The 19,895-nt window shown below is 40.0% G+C and overlaps 1 protein-coding gene across 1 annotated transcript in view; it reads right to left on the reverse strand.

Annotated features, from left to right (window-relative positions):
* Positions 1-126: 126 nt before the first annotated feature.
* abca2 (ATP-binding cassette, sub-family A (ABC1), member 2) overlaps positions 127-19,895 on the reverse strand; it is an 89,057-nt gene continuing 69,288 nt past the window's right edge. The window contains 22 exon segments of the mRNA XM_062417273.1: positions 127-640; positions 643-724; positions 825-962; positions 1,588-1,690; positions 1,795-1,887; positions 1,990-2,093; positions 2,601-2,735; positions 2,914-3,055; positions 4,510-4,688; positions 5,672-5,792; positions 6,038-6,170; positions 7,866-7,989; positions 8,694-8,841; positions 9,998-10,113; positions 14,005-14,179; positions 15,126-15,186; positions 15,301-15,412; positions 15,495-15,600; positions 16,017-16,230; positions 17,142-17,467; positions 18,726-18,828; positions 19,620-19,841. Coding sequence (XP_062273257.1) covers positions 360-640; positions 643-724; positions 825-962; positions 1,588-1,690; positions 1,795-1,887; positions 1,990-2,093; positions 2,601-2,735; positions 2,914-3,055; positions 4,510-4,688; positions 5,672-5,792; positions 6,038-6,170; positions 7,866-7,989; positions 8,694-8,841; positions 9,998-10,113; positions 14,005-14,179; positions 15,126-15,186; positions 15,301-15,412; positions 15,495-15,600; positions 16,017-16,230; positions 17,142-17,467; positions 18,726-18,828; positions 19,620-19,841 — 3,218 coding nt within the window. The 3' untranslated portion in view covers positions 127-359.

Here is a 19,895-nt window from a genome sequence, read left to right on the forward strand (position 1 = left end):
GATTGGAGAGAGGATGCTACGATTCTGTTAAAAACACAGACTGCATTATGGTTGGGGGCAGAGTTATTTACCTTTAATCCCATATAACATTTGTACCAAACAAAGTTTAATTCGGTTGGGAGGGTCTAAGAAAGTGCTGCTATCTAGTTTTATTGTAGAAAGTGTAGGCCTTTACCTGTAGGAGCACGTTTCAGGCCATTTGGAGTTGCCAGGTATGACTTGCCAGTGTTGCCCATCCCATACATACATACCTTCCATATTGATACTTTCAAAAAAATCTGCTTGCAATTTCAAAATTACACCTGGAATGGTCACCCTGGATTTGGTGAAATTTGACTGTGTAGGGTCATGTTTCAATACTAAAAGGACCACTGCAAATAAATCTTTGTGAAATATAACTGTACCTGTGTGTTTGATCGTGTTTCATTGATAGTCTCTTTCTTGTCCTCCTGTTTCTTCTCTATCCGACACTGACTGTTAAATATAAAATGTTCTACAAATAAAAGTCCCCTCACCCTTTCCTCTTCGAAGCTGATGAGTCCTTCATCATCGTCACTCTCCAGCTCCTCCGCGGGCTCACTGATCAGAGCGTTGAGCTCCGTGTTGGCGTGCCGAGACTTCAGCAGGTTGAGATGCGCTGCAGGGGCGACTGTCCACCTCCGGGGGGCGACACCTCCTGCTGCTCCAGGTTGTCACTTTGCTTCTTGGCAAAGTTGACAAACACCTGGAGAGAAGAAGAAGAAGAAAAAGAAGGAAGAAAAAAACAAGCTGATTTCATTTTTTCCATCTTCTGTCATGCAGCTGAGTGTTTCATGTTGACTCACATTGTCCAGAGTGGTCTGACTGACAGAGTAGTCCTCTATACCCAGAACCTCCACCACTTGCTCCATCTTACTGAAGACCTGAGCCAGGGAGATCCGCTCAGACTTCAGCTGGTACTGGACCTTGGTGTGGTGACGCTCCTGGAAATACAAAAGCAGACTGTTACACATCTAAAACTACCTGAAAACAGGCCAACCCCACTCTGCTCTGTACAATCTGTAACAGAAAGTTCTGGAAGCACGAAATAAACGAAATACCAACATAGTTTGCAGCTTTATTAAGAGACACATGAGGACAGATGCTCTCTTGTCTTGTGCTTTCACCTTTTCACACATTAAGTAGGTGGAAAGTGTAATGGCACATCTAAACCACGAAAAACTTCTCCACTAGTGGATCAGTACAGGTATTCCTTTAAAGTCAGGAAGCATTTCCTATCTTATTTTGAAGAAAATGTTATATTCAAACATTAAGCATTAAGTCTGGGTTCCCTGAACCTCTATCCCCCAGTGTATGGCCCTTTTCTTTCTTTCTTTTTAAAAAAAAAAAATGTATGTGTGTTGTGGTATTCTGTAATTCTATGGGTTTCTATGTCTATATGTGTCTCTTTGTATATTGAAAAAGTTCAATAAAAAGATTTCAAAATAGCATCTTTTTTCTGTTTATAGGTGTTTAAAGTCACCCTCCCCTCAATGTTTGTTATCATCTTTATCTGAAGGATTAAAGTGTTTATATATGAGTGGAACAGAAGCAGCTGCAGTGATCTACCTTCAGCACTGCCTCGGGAAAGTTCCTGTTGAAGAATCTCACCACCTCCTTCACGTTGGAGCTGCTCTTGGTCCTCACTGTGATCATGTAACCGTCCCCGAACCTGCAACACCACAGAAATGTGTTGAAATGTGAAAAACCCCACTCAGCTGTTTATCCCACACTGTTTAAAACACCACAGTGAGGGTGGATCTTTATCCTCCTCACCTGTTCTTTAAATGCTGGATGCTGCCCAGACATTTAAACCTGCCATTCACCATGATGCCAAGCCTGGTGCACAAAGCCTCACACTCCTCCATACTGCAGAGGACAGCGTGAATTAACAGATGCAGTACACCAAATTTGAAAATAAGAAGTGAAAATAATTCACAGCTGTTAAAGTGAACCAGCAGAATCTCTGACCTGTGTGATGTCAGCACCACTGAACGTCCAGTCTTGATTATGTCCAGGATTAAATTCCAGAGGAATCTGCGGGCCTTTGGATCCATCCCAGTGGTCGGCTCATCCTGCAAAAATACACAATACATTCAGTAGCTTAAAGGTAGCCAGGACTTATACTGTTTATACTTTATACTATCATTGCTGTTTCTGTTCTCAAATCCAGTCCAGACATGATTTCATTCAACAGTTATCTAAACTATTAGACTTGGGAGGTCAAATTGAAAGTAATAATCCCTCAGTGCACAGGAAAGCTGAGGTCACAGCTACGGCAAGCACAGCAGGTCAAAGTTGAGTCAGATAATAAACTGTGGATTCCTCACAAACACGCAGGTTGGAGAATAATTGAATGTTCACTCTGCCAGATGAGTTTGACTTCATTGTATGTTTGTTTCTAACCTGTCTCATCATTTCTGCAACCCCTGGATGTCTTTTTTACTGATTATCCTTAATCCTTAAATCAGACATTATATAATGTTATAGAATGTAAAACATCAGTGTTTTACATTCAGTTGGTACTCAGATAATGTAGTATGGAGAGTGCAGCATTTAAAAGACACATTCAAAGTTCTTACCAGGAATATGAGTGATGGGTATCCAATCAGAGCGATGGCAGTGGAAAGCTTGCGTTTGTTCCCTCCGCTGTAAGTACCAGCAGGCTTGTCTGCATACTTGGACAACTCCAGCTTTTCTAATGCCCATTGCACCACCTGCAGGGTGTGTCAGTCTCACTCATGTATTCCAATAAAATACATTTATCCATTTTTTTCAACTCTGATCTTTTGTTGCTTAATATACAAGATGGAATTAAAGTATTGTGTGTGTGTGTGTGTGTGCGTGTGTGTGTGTGTGTGTGTGTGTGTGTGTGTGTGTGTGTGTGTGACTAACCCTCTCCTGGTCTTTCCATGGAATGCCACGTAGACGAGTGTAAAGCTCCAGATGTTCCCTGGCTGTCAGGTCGTCAAACAGAGCGTCAAATTGTGGGCAGTAACCAATACTCTGCTGTACACGTAACAGGTCCTTCAGGATACTGTAATCGCGCGCACACACGAACACACACACACACATAATTAATTTATCACCTTTATTTCAGTCAGATCAAGTAACACTCAATCCAAGAGTGAACCTCCAGCACAAAACCCATCTAAACTGTGTTACACAAAACTGTTTGCACACTCCAACACTCTTCTGGTTCTAGGCTTCCCAGCAGATGTTGGACCCTGGCTGCAGGGATTTGCTCCCATTCAGAAAGTAGAGCATTAGTGAGATCCAGCTCTGATGCTGGGTGATAAGATCTGGCTAACAGTCCACGTTCCAGTTCATTACAAAGGAGGTTGAGGTCAAGTTCTTGTATGATGTAGAATTATAATGACCAGTCCAAACCAGAAAAAACAGACCCAGACTCTTTTATATTTAGTTTGACTAACAGTTGATTTGTCCATAAGACTGCCATGTTAGAACAGTGGGATTCATCATCACTCCATCACTGCTTTAGTTACAACTGAAGTCCTCTAGGAGGTCTGGACCCCTGGAACTTTTATCACAAGCTACTGTTTTTTCCCTCCATGACACACATGTTTGTTAATGAGCTCATTACAGTTAACCCTGTTGATAGAAAGTCTTTGAAAGCTGCAACAGAAGACTCAGTAAAAGTGAGCGAATCAACTGAAGCAGTACTGAATTGTTTAGTTGTGCAAATCAGAAGATATAACAACAATATGAATAAATAACATTAGGCACATAACCACAATCACTAAATCACAAAAAATAGAATGTCTGTTTCATTTGGATGTATTTAAGCTGCAAGTTTTGTGGCAAAAGCCTGGAAAAGAAGGCAAGAGGTTCAATTAATACTTTGTCTGATTTTTTTTTTCTTCTTCTGCTTTTCATATCTGTATAAATGATTTATGCTGGATATTGTTGATCTGATTATGAAGGAAGCTTCTGTTGCCTTATTTCATTCTTTAATCTTGTTGGTCCTTGTTGTTGGGCTGGGCATATTTATATAATAATAATAATAATAATAATAATAATCAATCAATCAGTAAATATATGATTTTCACATTTCAGTGCCATATGAACACAGAGAAAGAAGAAAGCCTTTTTAGTCATTCTGTATCAGGGTGATTCAACTTGTAACTCATAGTGGGTGATGCAACCAAGAACCAATCATTTTAAAGCCCCACAGACTTCAGAACGTAGATGAGCTGTTGTTGCTCTATCTGCTTCACAATAACACTTACAGTTGAATGGAGAAATTTTAGCACGAAGGACATTGAACTACTTACAAAAAATGGTGTCTAATTATAGTAAAAAAACTAAATCACTGCACTGCATGCTTGATTTTATGCACCTGTTAGCCATCGGTGTCCACATGCATTTGGCCTGTAGTGTACTTTTTCAAATTGATTCTGTTCTCTGCCAGATGAGATTGTCTTCATGTTCCTCCACATTAAAGAATGAACTCATTTATCTGGGACCGACCTGTTCCTGTTAATGAAGGCCTCTCCTCCAGTGGTGCACTCGTCTCCTGTCAGCATCTTAAAGGTGGTGGTCTTCCCGGCTCCGTTCACTCCCAGCAGCCCAAAGCACTCACCGGGCCGGACGCCCAGACACAGCCGGTCCACTGCCAAGATACGACCCATCTTCCTGGATTTATAAACCTGAGGGAGACCAGAGAAACACATGAACAATCTAGTCTACTAGTGATGTAGTATGCAGTATTACAGTAAAAGTACTGCAGTATTATGAGCGATGTAGTATGCAGTATTACAGTAAAAGTACTGCAGTATTATGAGTGATGTAGTATGCAGTATTACAGTAAAAGTAGTGGTTTGGTCCCTCTGACTGATATATTATTATATATGACATCATTAGATTATTAATAGTGAAGCATCAGTGTTAGAGCAGCATGTTACTGTTGTAGCTGCTGGAGGTGGAGCTAGTTTATATACAGTTAGCTAGTTTAGTCCAGTGGTTCCCAACCTAGGGGTGGGGCCCTTCCAAAGGGTCAGCAGATAAATGTGAGGGGTGGTGAGATGATTAATGGGAGAGGAAAGAAGAAAAAATAAGTTCTGATACACAAATGTGTTTTTTCTTCTTATCTTTGATTTTTGCTGAAATATTGGATCATTTGAACATTTATTGAAATGAAAGCATGTGAGAAGTTTAGAGGGAAAAATCACTATTTGGTGGAGCTGTTAACAACTCATAGACATGATATGTGAGCCGACTACACACTGCTTTTTGGTTTCATCTTTAACAATGTGTTGTATTTTAAAAGCTTGTTATACTATCCATTGTGTCAAAACTTCATCTGAAAAGTTACTAAAGCTGTCAAATAAATGTAGTGGAGTAGAAAGTACAATATTTCCCTCTGAGATGTAGAAAGTAGCATCACATGGAAATACCACAGTAAAGTACAAGTACATCAAAATTGTACTTATTAAATTACATTTCCACCACAGGATAGTGGTCACTGCACTCTGTTACAAGTGAGGATCTCTTATTTATAATGGGTGCAATCTGTGGACATACTGTGTAAGTTTGTGAATAATTTTATCTCATAGGATCTTTTTTACTTCAGAGAAAACAACTTAAAAAGAGATTTAATGTCTATAAATACTGATGAGCTGATGGTTTAAACCTTTGTGAGGTTCTCGATCTTCAGCATGTCGTTGTCAGCGTCTCCTCTCAGCACTCTTCGTCTCTCACAGGCCACGTCTACATCATCATCCTCTATAGGCTGGCAGCTGACTGGCACCCTCCTGTGTTCAACAGAAAGATGCTCATCATCGGTGCAAAAACAACAGCTTTATTTCTAAGTGAGTGACACTAAAACCTCACATTAACTAATGTTTAATATTTCTTATAGTTTAGTTTATTTGTAGCTGCTGGAAATATGTTTAAGTAATATTAACAAAGCAACATATTTGCCTAAAGCAGAAGTCAAGTTAAGTTACATTCACATATACTTACTATCCACACTCACATAGACTCACACAGTACTCACGGAGGTTTCCTGAGGAAGTTGTACTGGCACAGGATTGTGATGAGGAAGCCAACGAAGCCTTCGATTGTCATGGCAACGAGTCCTCGAGTCACAATGTCCCATTCAAACGGAGACTTCATCTTGTCAAACTGGCCTGAAAGGACAAATTTAAAGAGTGGGTTTTATTCTCTCTTTTCTCTCTAAGACTAAGTACATTAATACTGAGACTTACACTTATACTGTAATACTAAAGCTTATACTTGTACTTTAGTATACTTTTTACTTCTTTCTGCCACAAAGTACTAATACTTAGTATATCTTGATCCAAGTACAGAATATGGTCAAGTCATTGACTCGTGCTTACATTTCATTTAGCAGAATAAAAATGTTTTTCACTACACACATTAGCTTTGAGGTTTTACCCCTGTTATAAACGTATATGTTCAAGATCATATAGTATATAACTACACTGAACAAAAATATAAACGCAACACTTTTGTTCTTGCTCCCATTTTTCATGAGCTGAACTCAAAGATCTAAAACATTGTCTATATACACAAAAGACCTATTTCTCTCAAATATTGTTCACAAATCTGTCTAAATGTGTGTTAGTGAGCACTTCTCCTTTGCCCAGATAATCCATCCCACCTCACAGGTGTGGCATATCAACATGCTGATTAGACAGCATGAATATTGCACAGGTGTGCCTTAGGCTGGCAGCAATAAAAAGCCACTCTGAAATGTGCAGTTCTGCCTAACCCTAACCCTAACACATCTCCTACGCATAGAGTTGATCAGGTTATTGATTGTGGCCTGTGGAATGTTGGTCCACTCCTCTTCAATGGCTGTGCGAAGTTGCTGGATATTGTTAACTGGCCACAATCAATGGGTTTTCAAGGTGTTTCAGAGTTAGGTAAGTGATGCCATTAATTGCATCATCTGTGCCTCGTCCTTGTCTATAAGCAAACTGGAAGGAGATTTCAGAAGGGACACCACATATTTTTCAAAACATTTCATGACTACTGATGTTAAAGCCACTGGCCTGTAGTCATTATTATCAGATGGACAAGATTTCTTTTGAACAGGAATAATAGTTGATCTTTTCCAAAGGGCAGGGACAGTATGTTGGTCAATGGACTGCTGAAAAAAATAGGGCACCAGACTGGAGTAAGCTCTTCAGCACAGGTTTTAAAAAGAAAAGCAGAAATGCCGTCTGGGCCTGTTCATTTCTTTTTGCAAACCCCACTGAAAAGTGATTGGATTTTAAAAGGATCGACTGTCATCCTGGGACAAGAGTCAGTAACGTTAATAGACTGAAGCATTTTGTCACACTCCAAGGAGAAATCCTGTGATTCAAACCTCATGAAAAAGTCATTAAACTCGTTTGCTTTTTTGATTTCATCATCTGTGATAAGACACCTCCTCTTCGTAGTCATATTCAATATTCATGCTGTCTAATCAGCATCTTGATATGCCATACTTGAAAATATACTGTTATAAACTTAAAAATGTTCCAATTTAGTCCGAAGAGGTATTAAATTAGTATACTTTCTAGTACACTACAAGTACATGGTCCGTAGTATACTTGTTATACTTACACTCAAGCATACTTAATAAAATGAACTTCAAGTATACTACTTTTTGCTAAGGGCTGTTTCTCTGTAGGAAGATGGATGATATATTTTGATATTGTCAGAAAGGTGATAATTCTACTTTGTGTTTATTATTGAGGTTGCAGAGAGTGGTGGTGTTCTGGAGTGTTCCCAATATTTTGTCCACCTCATTAACATACTTTGATAGGTAGGTGGCTGTATATTGTATATATGTATTGTGTGAGATACGAGCATACCTATTTTGGCGTAGTATTCGTTGATGTACTCGTTGTAGGCCATCTCCATCAGTCCGTGCCCCAGGTTGTAGTTGGGGAAGATCAGGAAACACGACTTAAGGTAACTGTTGACCCTTTTCAGATCCTGGAAGAGAAAAAAAAACAGTGAAAGAAGAAATACAGAAACAATCTGAAGGCTGAGTCTGATACTGCTACAGTACAGAACCTCACTATTCTATCCCACATCTTCTGTTTCCTGGCTCAATTCACATCTCTTTTTATTTTATTTTATTTCCTGATTGTTTTCCTTTTTATAACCCACCTGATTTGTCTTTATCACATTTCCTCTTAGTTGCTTTATCATTTTATTTGATTATATTATATTATTTTATTTTATTTTTTTATCTTTGTTTTCATTTTAATACCTCTCCTCACATTTCTGGTTTGGACCACTTAATTTATTATAAATATCTTTTTTAATCTTTTATTACCTTTTCTTTTATCTAGGTATTCTTAATTGTATCTGGCGTTTCCTCACTGCAGATTCATGAGAGCTATGATAGCATTTCGTCACTTCCTGTTCTTATCCTGTAAGAAAAGTGCTATACAAATACAGTTTGATTGATTCATTGACTGAATTCGGTATTCTGACATAAATGGGCTCTCCACTTTTGTTGGATGAGTTAAGTGCAGTCAAAGTAAATGTTGTGAACTCAAGATAACTACTACTTTTCATTTTGTAAAATAAACATACTCACAGAAATCACCACTGAAACTCTGCTTATATTATAAGCTCCACAAATTCATTAAAAACTCATTCCAATCCTTTGTACGTTAGGTAAGACCGACCTTGTCATGTTCAAAGAGCTGGAGGAGGAAGGTGGCGACTGTGGCGGTGATGCCTATGAAGAGGTTGATCACTATGAGGAACACGTAGGCTGTGCTGGGAACCTCGAACCAGAAGGATGCTGGGTACATGATGGGAGTGATTGACCACCTGGAAGGGATCAAACAGAGAAGAAGCCATTACAAGCATTCATTCTGAACACAATCCTGAGGACTTCCAAGGCTTCAGCACACGAAAAGACTCTAAAAGAAACTGTACAGAAGTCGCTGACATGTTTGAGATTACACCAATAATTCAGTACAGGGAGAGATATGTATCTGCCTATCTGTCATCAAACAGCATCACGAGCACACAGCAGTGACTGTTTTCTACTAGTCAAACATCAAGAGGCTTCAGTCAAATGCCAAGCAGCCTTATTCATGCTGCTTGCTAGTTTAGTGATGTAAGAACTGAAACATATTTGCTACAGGTTAGTGTGGTATTAACCCAACTTCCTTTTTTATTTTAACCATCTATGAAACCTCAAACTAACAGCAAAATGGGCAAATATTTACTATAACAAAAATATGACAGCAAACAGAATTTACTATGAATAACTACCGGGGTCATCATATTTGACCATGGCATGTAAACTAAACCAACATGTTATCTTAGTGTTTTACTTAAGAGTCAGTACCGAGCCAGCATGTCCATGTGGGCCCCACATGGGTTAAATGTGGGCTACGTTGGTACATTCTGCAGGTCCTACATGGTCTCAGTAATATGGGCCACAAATGTGAAGCCCATTTGATTTGATTGTATGAGCCCCATAAGGGATGCAAGCGGGCTAAGCTGGCATGGGCATAAACAGAGCAAATTATATGGACCCCATAATGTTTCAGAAACCTGCTAGTCTTGGTCTTTTGTGTAGTTGTGTAGCATTCCACTAAACACGAGGGTAAGGGTTAGCTGACACCTTTAAATCCTGGATGAATGGCTTTAACAAGTGATAACCTCCACTACTTTTATCACCATTTCATTTTATCATTCTGTTTATACTTATTGAAATGAGATAAACAAAGACAGACCACACATTCAATTCAGTTAACCTCAGTTGTACTGGGCTGGAGAACACATCAAATCACACCAGTCAGCATTGAGAGATACTATCAGAGAGGAAGTAAGTGAGAGCATGTTTGTAATGTGCAGCTGAGTGACTATAAAACCACATTATGATAAGATCCAACCAGCCGTTGAATTTGTTGTTGCTCGTTATAAGACCATCAGCCTGATAAGTGCCAATGAGAATGTGCGTCTGGTGACTCACCCGTAGAGGAGGAAGAGGGAGAGGACCGCAGGGAAGTTAGTCGGGGAGGTGTAAGCCGGCAGGTCGAACACAAACAGAATGATAACGCAGCATGTGGCCGGCACCAGGTAGTTCAGCTGTAGAGAGGAGAGAGGAGAGAGCAATTACAGTATTTATAGTGTCAATTTTATTTATTTGTATAACCTAATATCACAAATCACAAGGGGGCTTTACAGTCTGCACACCAATACAACTTGTTCTTTGCTTAGACCCCTGATTTGAATAAGGAAAAACTCCCTAAAAAAACTCCTTTAGAGGAAGAAAAAAAATGTAAGAAACCTCAGGAAGAGCACCAGTGCACCTCTGCAATGTCTTGTCAATTATGTATTATTTCGGTTATGTACTGTATTGTCATGTATTGCTTGAGTTCAGCTCTGTGTAGCACTTTTGCCCAAGATAAAATTTCCCTCAGGACATTAAAGTGTATCTTATCATATCTCATCTTATCTTATCTAACAAGACTGAGTTTTTTAACCCACACAGGAGATACATACATGCAGTACCAATCCAAGTACCCTTAAAGTGATACTGATACCAGTGGCGGCTGGTGAAAAATATTCTAGGTGGGGCTGTGCTTTATGAACTTTATGCACAGCTCCACTACTTCCTGAACTCAATACAGTTCCTTTATTTCCTGTCTTACATTAATGGACAAACTGATTAATCCAGATGTGTCTGACCTCACTAGTGACAACAACAATGGTCAGACACACCTGGATTAATCAGTTTGTCAGGAAGTAGTGGAGCTGTGCATACAGCCTATTAACTCAGTTTCAATAACCATCCCAAAACAATTGAACATAAACAGCTGGATACCAGTGCTCTGTGAAATAGTATTTATTTAATGCCAATATAGTACCTTGAGGCATTCTTATACAAAACATAAATAACACAAGTTTAGAACCAAATTGGAAAAAAATAACTTATTAGGTTTACACATTTTTACATACAAAGCTGTTGACTGTTACAGCAATGCCCCCTTGTGGCAGAGACGTCACATCACAGCAGTAATGTCACCAGAAATCTCTCTCACCCGCGGCCGGGGTGATAACTTTATCGCTGTTAAGGCATCAGAATCGACGACGCTGATTGGATAAATTCCTGTTGCTATGTGCGAATCTCTTGTCAGTAATTGGCTGGCTGCTGCACTGACTGGGCGTTTTTTCTGTCGCCCCAGCCACTCAGCAGGGACGTTTTTTCAAAAATAAAAATCAAAAACATTAGGGAGGGCGGCGCCCTATCGCCCTCTATTGGCCAGCTGCCACTGACTGGTACTGTGAATAGAGGCATTAAATTGTAGAAAATGCCACCGCAGACAGGTTGTAGCTGCTGTGGCATTGAGCCAATCAATCAATCACAACCAAGGTTTTGTGTACTGATACCCATCCCTAGTCATAACAAATACATTTAAAGTGGTACTCCAGTAATTTCTAATTGTACTGCAAATTCTGTGTGGTAGAGGAGAAATCATGACTTTTAATCCCAAGTGTGGGTCAAAATGTCTAAAACGCTGAATCCTTCACCTCCCATAATGCAACTCAATAACATCTTTCATTAGAGCCTCCATGCCTTCTAAATGTCTCTCTCAAACCTGACATATCCAGTTTGTACCGCAGGCTTTCTGTTCTCTTCTGTTAAATTTAAAGTCTCAAGCCCAATACAAAGCAGGCATTGTCAAGTAAACTGAATCAGTGAAATGCCACTTAATGGGGATCTTAAAAAGCTCCCTTGGGACATGTTTTAAGATGCATATAAAATACTCTACTTTGAATAATAATTTGTGCCTGATACGGTTTAAAAAAAAAAAAAAAATCCATTAAATCAACCCCTTCTTCCTCATTAAAATCGATACTCATGAATATGCAAATGTTTGGTCTTACTTCACTGAAAAGAAAGTTCTCAGTGTGCACTAGACTAGGGAGTTCAAAAGAGCCCTTTCTCTCTTCTGTCCATGCTAATAGTGTTGGTGTTATTTGACCAGGTTTTAGATATCTGTCTGTCTGTAAAGTGGAAGTGAATGTATTTTAGTTGTGCTGTGCTGCTTACAGCATTGACAAATCTATATCAACATCTCTTTCCAGAATCAGTGTCCCTGTGCCTCTGGATGCTACACAGCACACACTGTCAACAGTTTTAATAGACACTATTTCTCTTTAGAACAAAGTAGCTCTTAAAAGTAGAAATTAGTTCCATGGTATGACTCCCAAAGCTGCAAATTAAAGCAAACCGAACTAAACTGGAGGGATCACACTTAGTCAGGCAAGATAGTCTTAAAACATATAGGAAGGCCCTCTGTAATGACAGAGCTGCCTATTACTCATCATTAATAGAGGAGAATAAAAACAGCCCTAGGTTCCTTTTTAGTACTTTGGTTAGGCTGACAACGAGTCATAACTCTATTGATCAATGTAATCCTATAGCTCTCAGTAGGCACCAATGTATCCCTAAACACAGGAGCCTTAAAAACAGCTGTAAAACCTGATCTATATTCAGACTGTGTGTGTTTCTCCAATTGACCTTTCTGAACTAACGATTTCTTCATCTAAACCATCAACCTGTCTCTTAGACCCCATCCCAGGCTGCTTAAGGAAGTTTTACCCTTATTTATCACTTCTTTACCAGATGTGGTCAATCTGTCTTTAGTAACAGGATATGTACCATAGTCCTTTAAAGTAGTTGTAATTAAACCTCTTCTTAAAAAGCCTTCTCTTTATTCAGGTGTTTAGCCAACTATAAACATAAATCTAACCTTCCAGTTCTCTTTGAGATCCTTGAGAAAGCAGTCACTGATCAGTTGTGTGACTTTCTACACAACAATCATGTATTAGAGGATTTTCAGTCAGGATTTAGAGCCCATCATAGCACAGAGACAGCTCCGGTGAAAGTTACAAATTACCTCTTAATTGCATCAGACAAAGGACCTCTCTGTACTGGTCCTATTAGATCTTAGTGCCACATTTGAAACCATTGACCATGACATCCTATTAAAGAGAATGGAGCACGTAATTGGCATTAAAAGAACTGAATCAAGCTGGTTTCAGTCCTATTCATCAGATTAATCTAAGTTTGTACACATTAATGCTGCACACAAAAGTCAGACATGGAGTTCCACAGGGTTCTGTAATTGGACCAATACTATTCACTTTTTTAATGCTTCCTTTCAGTAATATTATTAGGAAATACTCCATGAATGTTCACTGTTATGTGGATGATACTCAATTATATTTATCAAGCCAAATTAAACGTATCAATTCACTTAACTCCACGCATGCCTTAACCCATTAACAGTCCTTTAAATTATTGTTAAATCTATCTACAACGTCTATCCAAGGAATACCTATAGTAAATTGAAAGCTGTTCTTTAACCATTTAAAGTACATGAATGGTTTTGAGCTCTTCTGAAAGGCAACACTCCAACTTTTTTTTCTTAAACAGTCAGAATTATTGGAAGTGATGCTGGTATTGAGTAATTTGAACACACTGAAGTTGTTTTGAAAATTGATTACCTATAGTTAGGATTTATTAGCTGCAAACACAATGGGACCACAGCATGAAACCTTACCTAGACTCAGCTCTACTCTAATACCAATACCACAAAAAAATCATATTATACATATGTTTTTCAAGGGTATTTCCAGTTGGCTTCCTAAAAAGGTCATTTAGAGACACCAAATAACCCCTGCTACAGAGTAACTGAAGCATTGACACATTACAGTGTTTTATTCCCTTCTTATCTAACTTTGTGCATATAAAATAATTTAAAATGCTATGGTGAAAAAGCATTTTATAGAAGGGATAAATAGGAAAAAGTCTTTTCCCTGGTAAAATATAGTTTTTGGATACTGACAATACACTACATTACAATTTGATATTCAGAGGGGATGGTAAGTTCTTACAGTGCTGCCACAAACTGTCCCCTACTCACTCAGTCACACACATTGGCACACTGTCACTGTCACACTGCTCACCATGTCCCAGATGTAATTAGCCAGCCAGTAGATGACAGGATCACAGCCGCTGACAAACTGCAGATGTTTTGCCTTAGTGGATTTCTCTGCAACCAGGAAAACCACAAAGCTGGCTGGCACAAAGGACATGGCGACAATGATGAAGATGGCTATTACCACATCTGTCCCCTGGAGCCTGGAGATACAGAGGAGAGAAGAGGAGATACGATGAGGAGAGAAGAGAAGAGATGATGAGGAGAGATGAGGAGAAACAATGAGGAGGGCAGAGGAGAGATGATGAGGAGAGATGAGGAGAAACAATGAGGAGGGCAGAGGAGAGATGATGAGGAGAGATGATGAGGAGAGCAGAGTAGATAGAAGAGAGACGATGAGGAGAGAAGAGGAGAGATGATGAGGAGAGCAGAGTAGATAGAAGAGAGACGATGAGGAGAGAAGAGGAGAGATGATGAGGAGAGCAGAGACGATTAGGAGAGTAGACGAGAAATGATGAAAAGAGGAGAGACGATGAGGAGAGATGAAGAGGAGAGACGATTAGGAGAGCAGAGAAGAGACGATGGGGAGAGCAGAGGAGAGATGATGAGGAGAGGAGAGTAGAAAGAGGAGAGACGATGAAAAGCGAAAAGGAGAGATGATGAGGAAAGAAGAGGAGAGACGATGAGGAGAGACAATGAGGAGAGGAGAGACGATGAGGAGAGCAGAGAAGAGATGATGAGGAGAGCAGAGGAGAGATGAAGAGGGGAGCAGAGGAGAAACGATGAAAAGAAAAAAGGAGAGATGATGTGGAGAGACGATAGGTAGAGAAGAGGAGAGATAATGAGGAGAGATAATGAGGAAACAAGAGGAGCGACAATGAGGAGAGAAGGGGGGAGACGATGAGGAGTGAAGAGGAGAGATGAAGAGAAGACAAGAGGAGAGACAATGAGGAGAGCAGGGGAGAGACGATGAGGAGAGAAGAGGAGAGATGAAGAGAAGACAAGAGGAGAGACAATGAGGAGAGGAGAGGAGAGACAATATGGAGAAGAGAGCAGAGACGATGAGGAAAAGAGAGGATAGGAGAGCAGAGGAGATAAGCCCTAAGTTACAAATTGAAGTTATCTTTAAAACACTAAAAGGCAACTTACAAGTAATCCAAAGAGAGGCTGGCGCTGGTTCGATTCATTGGGTGGTTTGTCAGTGTGATACCTGCAAAACACAAAACAATCATCATCTGAACCTAAGCAGGAGCCTACCAAACACCAAACAACTTATCTGACATGTTACTGGGAAGATGCATTCTTTTCTATCATACTACATTACCATATGCAGCAGGGTTGCCCTTGGATACAGGCAGGTTGGCACGCAGGATGGCGTTGTTGAGGACGTTCAGATAGGTAGGCATGCTGTGGTAACCTTTGTTGTTATACAGAACCTGCAACATAAGGGGACCGTCTGTCAGTGGCTGTTCCATATTTCTCTCTTCATATCTGTCCACTACAGACTGTCTGTCTCACCTGAGCTGATCTGCGGACCGCTATCTTGCGAACCATTGGAGGAATCTTTCTCCCAAAGGATGCTGGGATTGATTTCTGGATGTTTCCCACTGTTAAACCACCATACCTGTTGAGAACAAACAAATGTTTATCAGGATACACATTGTACTATTTTGCTCAAGAATCACAGGTGTCCATGTCTACTGTATGTAACCAGGGCAAAGTATAATTACAGTGAAGTGAAATGAAGACACGGTTAAAGGAGTAGTTCACAGCTTTACATTGGCTTTATTGGAACAGCTTTCCATGTAACAGTGTATTTAACAACTTCACCTCATCACTACAATATAACTGTTTTTGGTCTATTATGAGTTATGTCTGTTTGTATGTAACTTTATTCAAAAATATTTGATTTTATTTCGTTTTTTATTGTGTTTTAAATGTTGCTCGAATGCATTTTTCATCCTTATGCAAAGCACATTGAATCATTTGTGTATTGTTACAGAACCTCAGTAGAACAAGCCTGCAGCATTCCAACAGTACCTGTGCAGTCGCAGTCTGTCTGATGTGAAGAGGAGATATTCAGAGACGTTGCGACCTGTGATGTCCACCAGGATGTCACCTGTCACCACCTTCATGAGTGGGGGCCGTCCTCCCACTCCGCTGGGGCAGGAGAAGCCTGTCCCCTGCATGGAGCAGATACAACGTACCGGCTCATGGATGGACAGTGGGAGGGTGGGAGGAGATGTCACAGGCTCTGAGAAAAAGATAAAAGACACATCTTTATAACCATCTTTAAAAATGTTAAATAACAACATTATTTATAGACCGGACAAAAAACAAGACAATAGGACTACATGACAAAGTGTTTCTTCATGGTTATCCTTAGCATTCAAAGTTGTGGTGCTGCCAAGCCAGAACAAGAACAAATATCACCTTATTACATGCAATAATCAAATCTAATGTGAAACTCATAGTTGATCTCAGACAGAGGTTGACTCCCTGTGGTGTACTACACTCTCTCTATGTACTACAGCATCACAAAATGGTCCGCTTTTCAGTGCCTGTGTGTGGAGAGAGGCACACATCATGCCCTCTATCCGATATGTTTATTTTCCTCCAGCTGTTAGTAGATAGAAGTGAGGGGCTATCTATGCAGCCATTTTGACCTACCAAGAAGGCTATGGATAGAAATGTATCTGTGCGCAGATTGTGGTTAAACCTTCTTAAAATGAAGTCAAAAGACCACAACCTGTACACTCCTTGGCATGTGTGTTCTGATCAATGAATGACGCAACATCCAGAGGGTCAGACTCATTCATCCTTCTGTATAGAGAAGGATGAATGAATCTAACCCATTGTATAGAGCTCCATGCATTTTTAAAATCATTCTCAGTGTAAGCATACTTATTCACTTAGCTCAATAACAGCAGAATCTCACTATGTCTCAACCCAAGCATGAAGTACAGCTTCATCATATTGTGTAAATGAGCCACATTTGTATTCTCTGCACACCGTTTTCTCATTGGAGTTATCATATATAACATAAGAAGTTTCTGATAGGCATGATGGATAAAACTACTAAAATAAGACCCATTTGTAGTAATTTGCTATATTTTTCTAACAAATATTAATAATTAACTGGCTATGTTATATTTATGGACTTACCATGGACTGCGGTTGGAGTGGCAACTGTGAAGTTCCACAGCCCGTCCTCAAAGCGAGGGTCTGGGTCATCTGAAGGTGCAGGTGAGGGAGGGGGTGGCACAAAATTGGAGAGGGGGACCCCCTGTGTGAAGGAGTCCAGACACATGGAGTCAAAGTAGCGGGCAGCCAGGGTTTTGGAGTTGTTGGCGCTGGGGTTGAGGGTCTGGGCCAGCTGGTCCAGGGTGCTGTTGAAGGGTGTTTTGAGGACGCAGGTAGCACCCACACCAGAGGGAAGACGGAGGGTGTTGATGATCTTCTGTGGGCTGGCATCTGGGGACAGCTTACTCCTGGGGGGGGGGGGGAGTAATTTATTATTTGCTTAAATTCAGTAGACCAAATTCAGATCCCAAAATTAGAGCCCGACCGATATCAGCTAACATTGGCCTATCACAGATATATCGCTATCGGCATTTTTGTTATCTGTTATTCACTGCTATTTTTTTTTACATGATATAGTCAGAATTTGATCTTTTTTTGTAATTCAAGTTTAATAAATATGTACATGTTTTTTGTTGTATGTGGTTTTTTGTATGTGTATATTCTGTATATGTAAGATTATTGGCCAATATATCAATATCAGAATTTTTTATTCCCTAATATCAGTATCGGTATCGGCCCCAAAAATCCAGTATCAGTCGGGCCTTAATATATGAGCTGGATGGAGCTCTGATGCTCAGCCCTGCAGCCAATTTTTCCCAGTGGTCACTTGTGGTATGGCAGCAAATAATCCCCCTGAGGGCCCCCATACACCACCATTGTAAAAGAGACGTCAAACTGCTAACAAAGTCAATAATGACTTCTATTATGAATTGGAGGTTTTTTATTAGTTTTATTTTAGTAAAACTTTCCTCAGGCAGAGTGTGTTTTTCAGCTCATGACAAAGAGTGAGAGGAACAGAAGTAACTCTACACAGCTGATGCATCACTCTGGATTCTGTTCTACTTCACCTTTAGTGGTTGCCTTGGCAATACACATGCATGAAAATAGTGGACCAAACCATTATGAGATGCAGTCCTGGAGAAATATCATTTTATCCTACATCCTGTCTCCTATTCCTTTTTGCAGAAATCAATAGGATACAATATTGTACCATACATTACATCCTCTTACAGTCCATTAGCTGTGCATTCATCTGCTCTTGCCTTGATTATTACAATCTATTATTTACCTGCCAACGCCGGCTGCAGCAAGATAAGCACTATGCAACCATGCAATATCCCTGCATCCATTGGCTGGAATACTCTGGTTACTCTTGAAGTTACTTGTTAAAGCCCTCCATGGTTTAACTCCTTATTCTGCACCACAAATTACTTTTATAATAAATAAAGATCAGAGTATTACAAACCCCCTCTTAAACCTGATAATAATGACCTGTATCTGCTTCTGTGGAAATGACAAGGGAGTTAAATAGACCGTATGATTTTGTTCTACACTAGACAGGTTGAAACTAAACCCTTACATTAAAGTGCAGGTAAACAGCCTGCTCAGAAATATCATAAAAAGCAACAATTTAACTGTAGCTGTCTAACACAAATGTAATCTGACCTGTACTGAGGTCTGTCTTCACTGGCATAGGGGATGAAGTTGCCTCTTGGTTGGGTGTAGTTATGATACTGAGACGGGGACAAGATCAGGGGCGGCAAGTCTCCTGCAAAACAAGACAGACATGATTATTCATGCACCTGTTGTTTGTTATTTGCTGATGGTGGAGATTGATGAAGATGACTTTGCATGTTTTCACTGCTATATTGATTTGAATCCCAGACGTTAAGTGTAAATACTAATAAATGAATTGTACTGTATTTATTTGACAGTCTACAATCTAGCCACTAGACACAGATGCTGATGGAACTACAACGCTACTTCAAGCTACTGAAAGATAACACACAAAATAACAGGACATTTTCACATACTGGGACCTCAATGAATTTGAATTGAACACCCCTGGTATAGTGGAAATTTAAATTGACTTTGGGTGAGTACATTTCTGACCCACTTGTCTGACCGGACTAGTGAAAAAAAACATTGATGTTGAACCCTTAAAGTTGCATTCATCAACATTTATGGGATATAAATGGGATGCTGACTTTTATTTTTTTTTTAAGTGACCTAAAAAAGTGATCACCCACTGTGCATTTCCCTCAGCTCTACAGAGCCTTCTAGCATCTTTATGCTTGTTTTCATGCCAGCCATCTACAGTAATTAGGGAGTAATTTACAGCTGTCTGAACGCAACCAACCGAAATAGGGCAGATTACTGCAGTAAGCTTCATATTTAACTGTAATCACCAAAGTTTGATTAGTGAAATGCTCCAACGACCAGTGTGCATTCACCTGCTTTTTCATTTCACTGCATGCACTTAACTACCTGCCTGCTGGGACAGAACATCAGCAGATCTATTTTGGAAAAGCATATACAGCATGTCATGTAAGAGCTCACCTATCTCAGGCACAGATAAAGCCACGGTCATGGCCACACAAACAAAGAAGGCTGGTAGAAGGATCTGAGAGAAGAGGCCCTTGGTGTTTCTCTTGGCACAGTGGAACCTCTTCACGATGAGGCCGTGGAACTGACTCAGCTTTAACCACCAACCCTCCAGCTTGAAGCTGCCCTGCCCCTCCAGGACCTCCGGCTCTGTGGTTGAGGGGTTCTCTGCATCCCCTGGAGGTGAAGGAGAGGAGAGGGCTAAATGTAGCAACATGTAGTAAAATCTGG

Source organism: Scomber scombrus, chromosome 4, assembly GCF_963691925.1.
Source record: "Scomber scombrus chromosome 4, fScoSco1.1, whole genome shotgun sequence".
Classification (NCBI taxonomy): domain Eukaryota; kingdom Metazoa; phylum Chordata; class Actinopteri; order Scombriformes; family Scombridae; genus Scomber; species Scomber scombrus.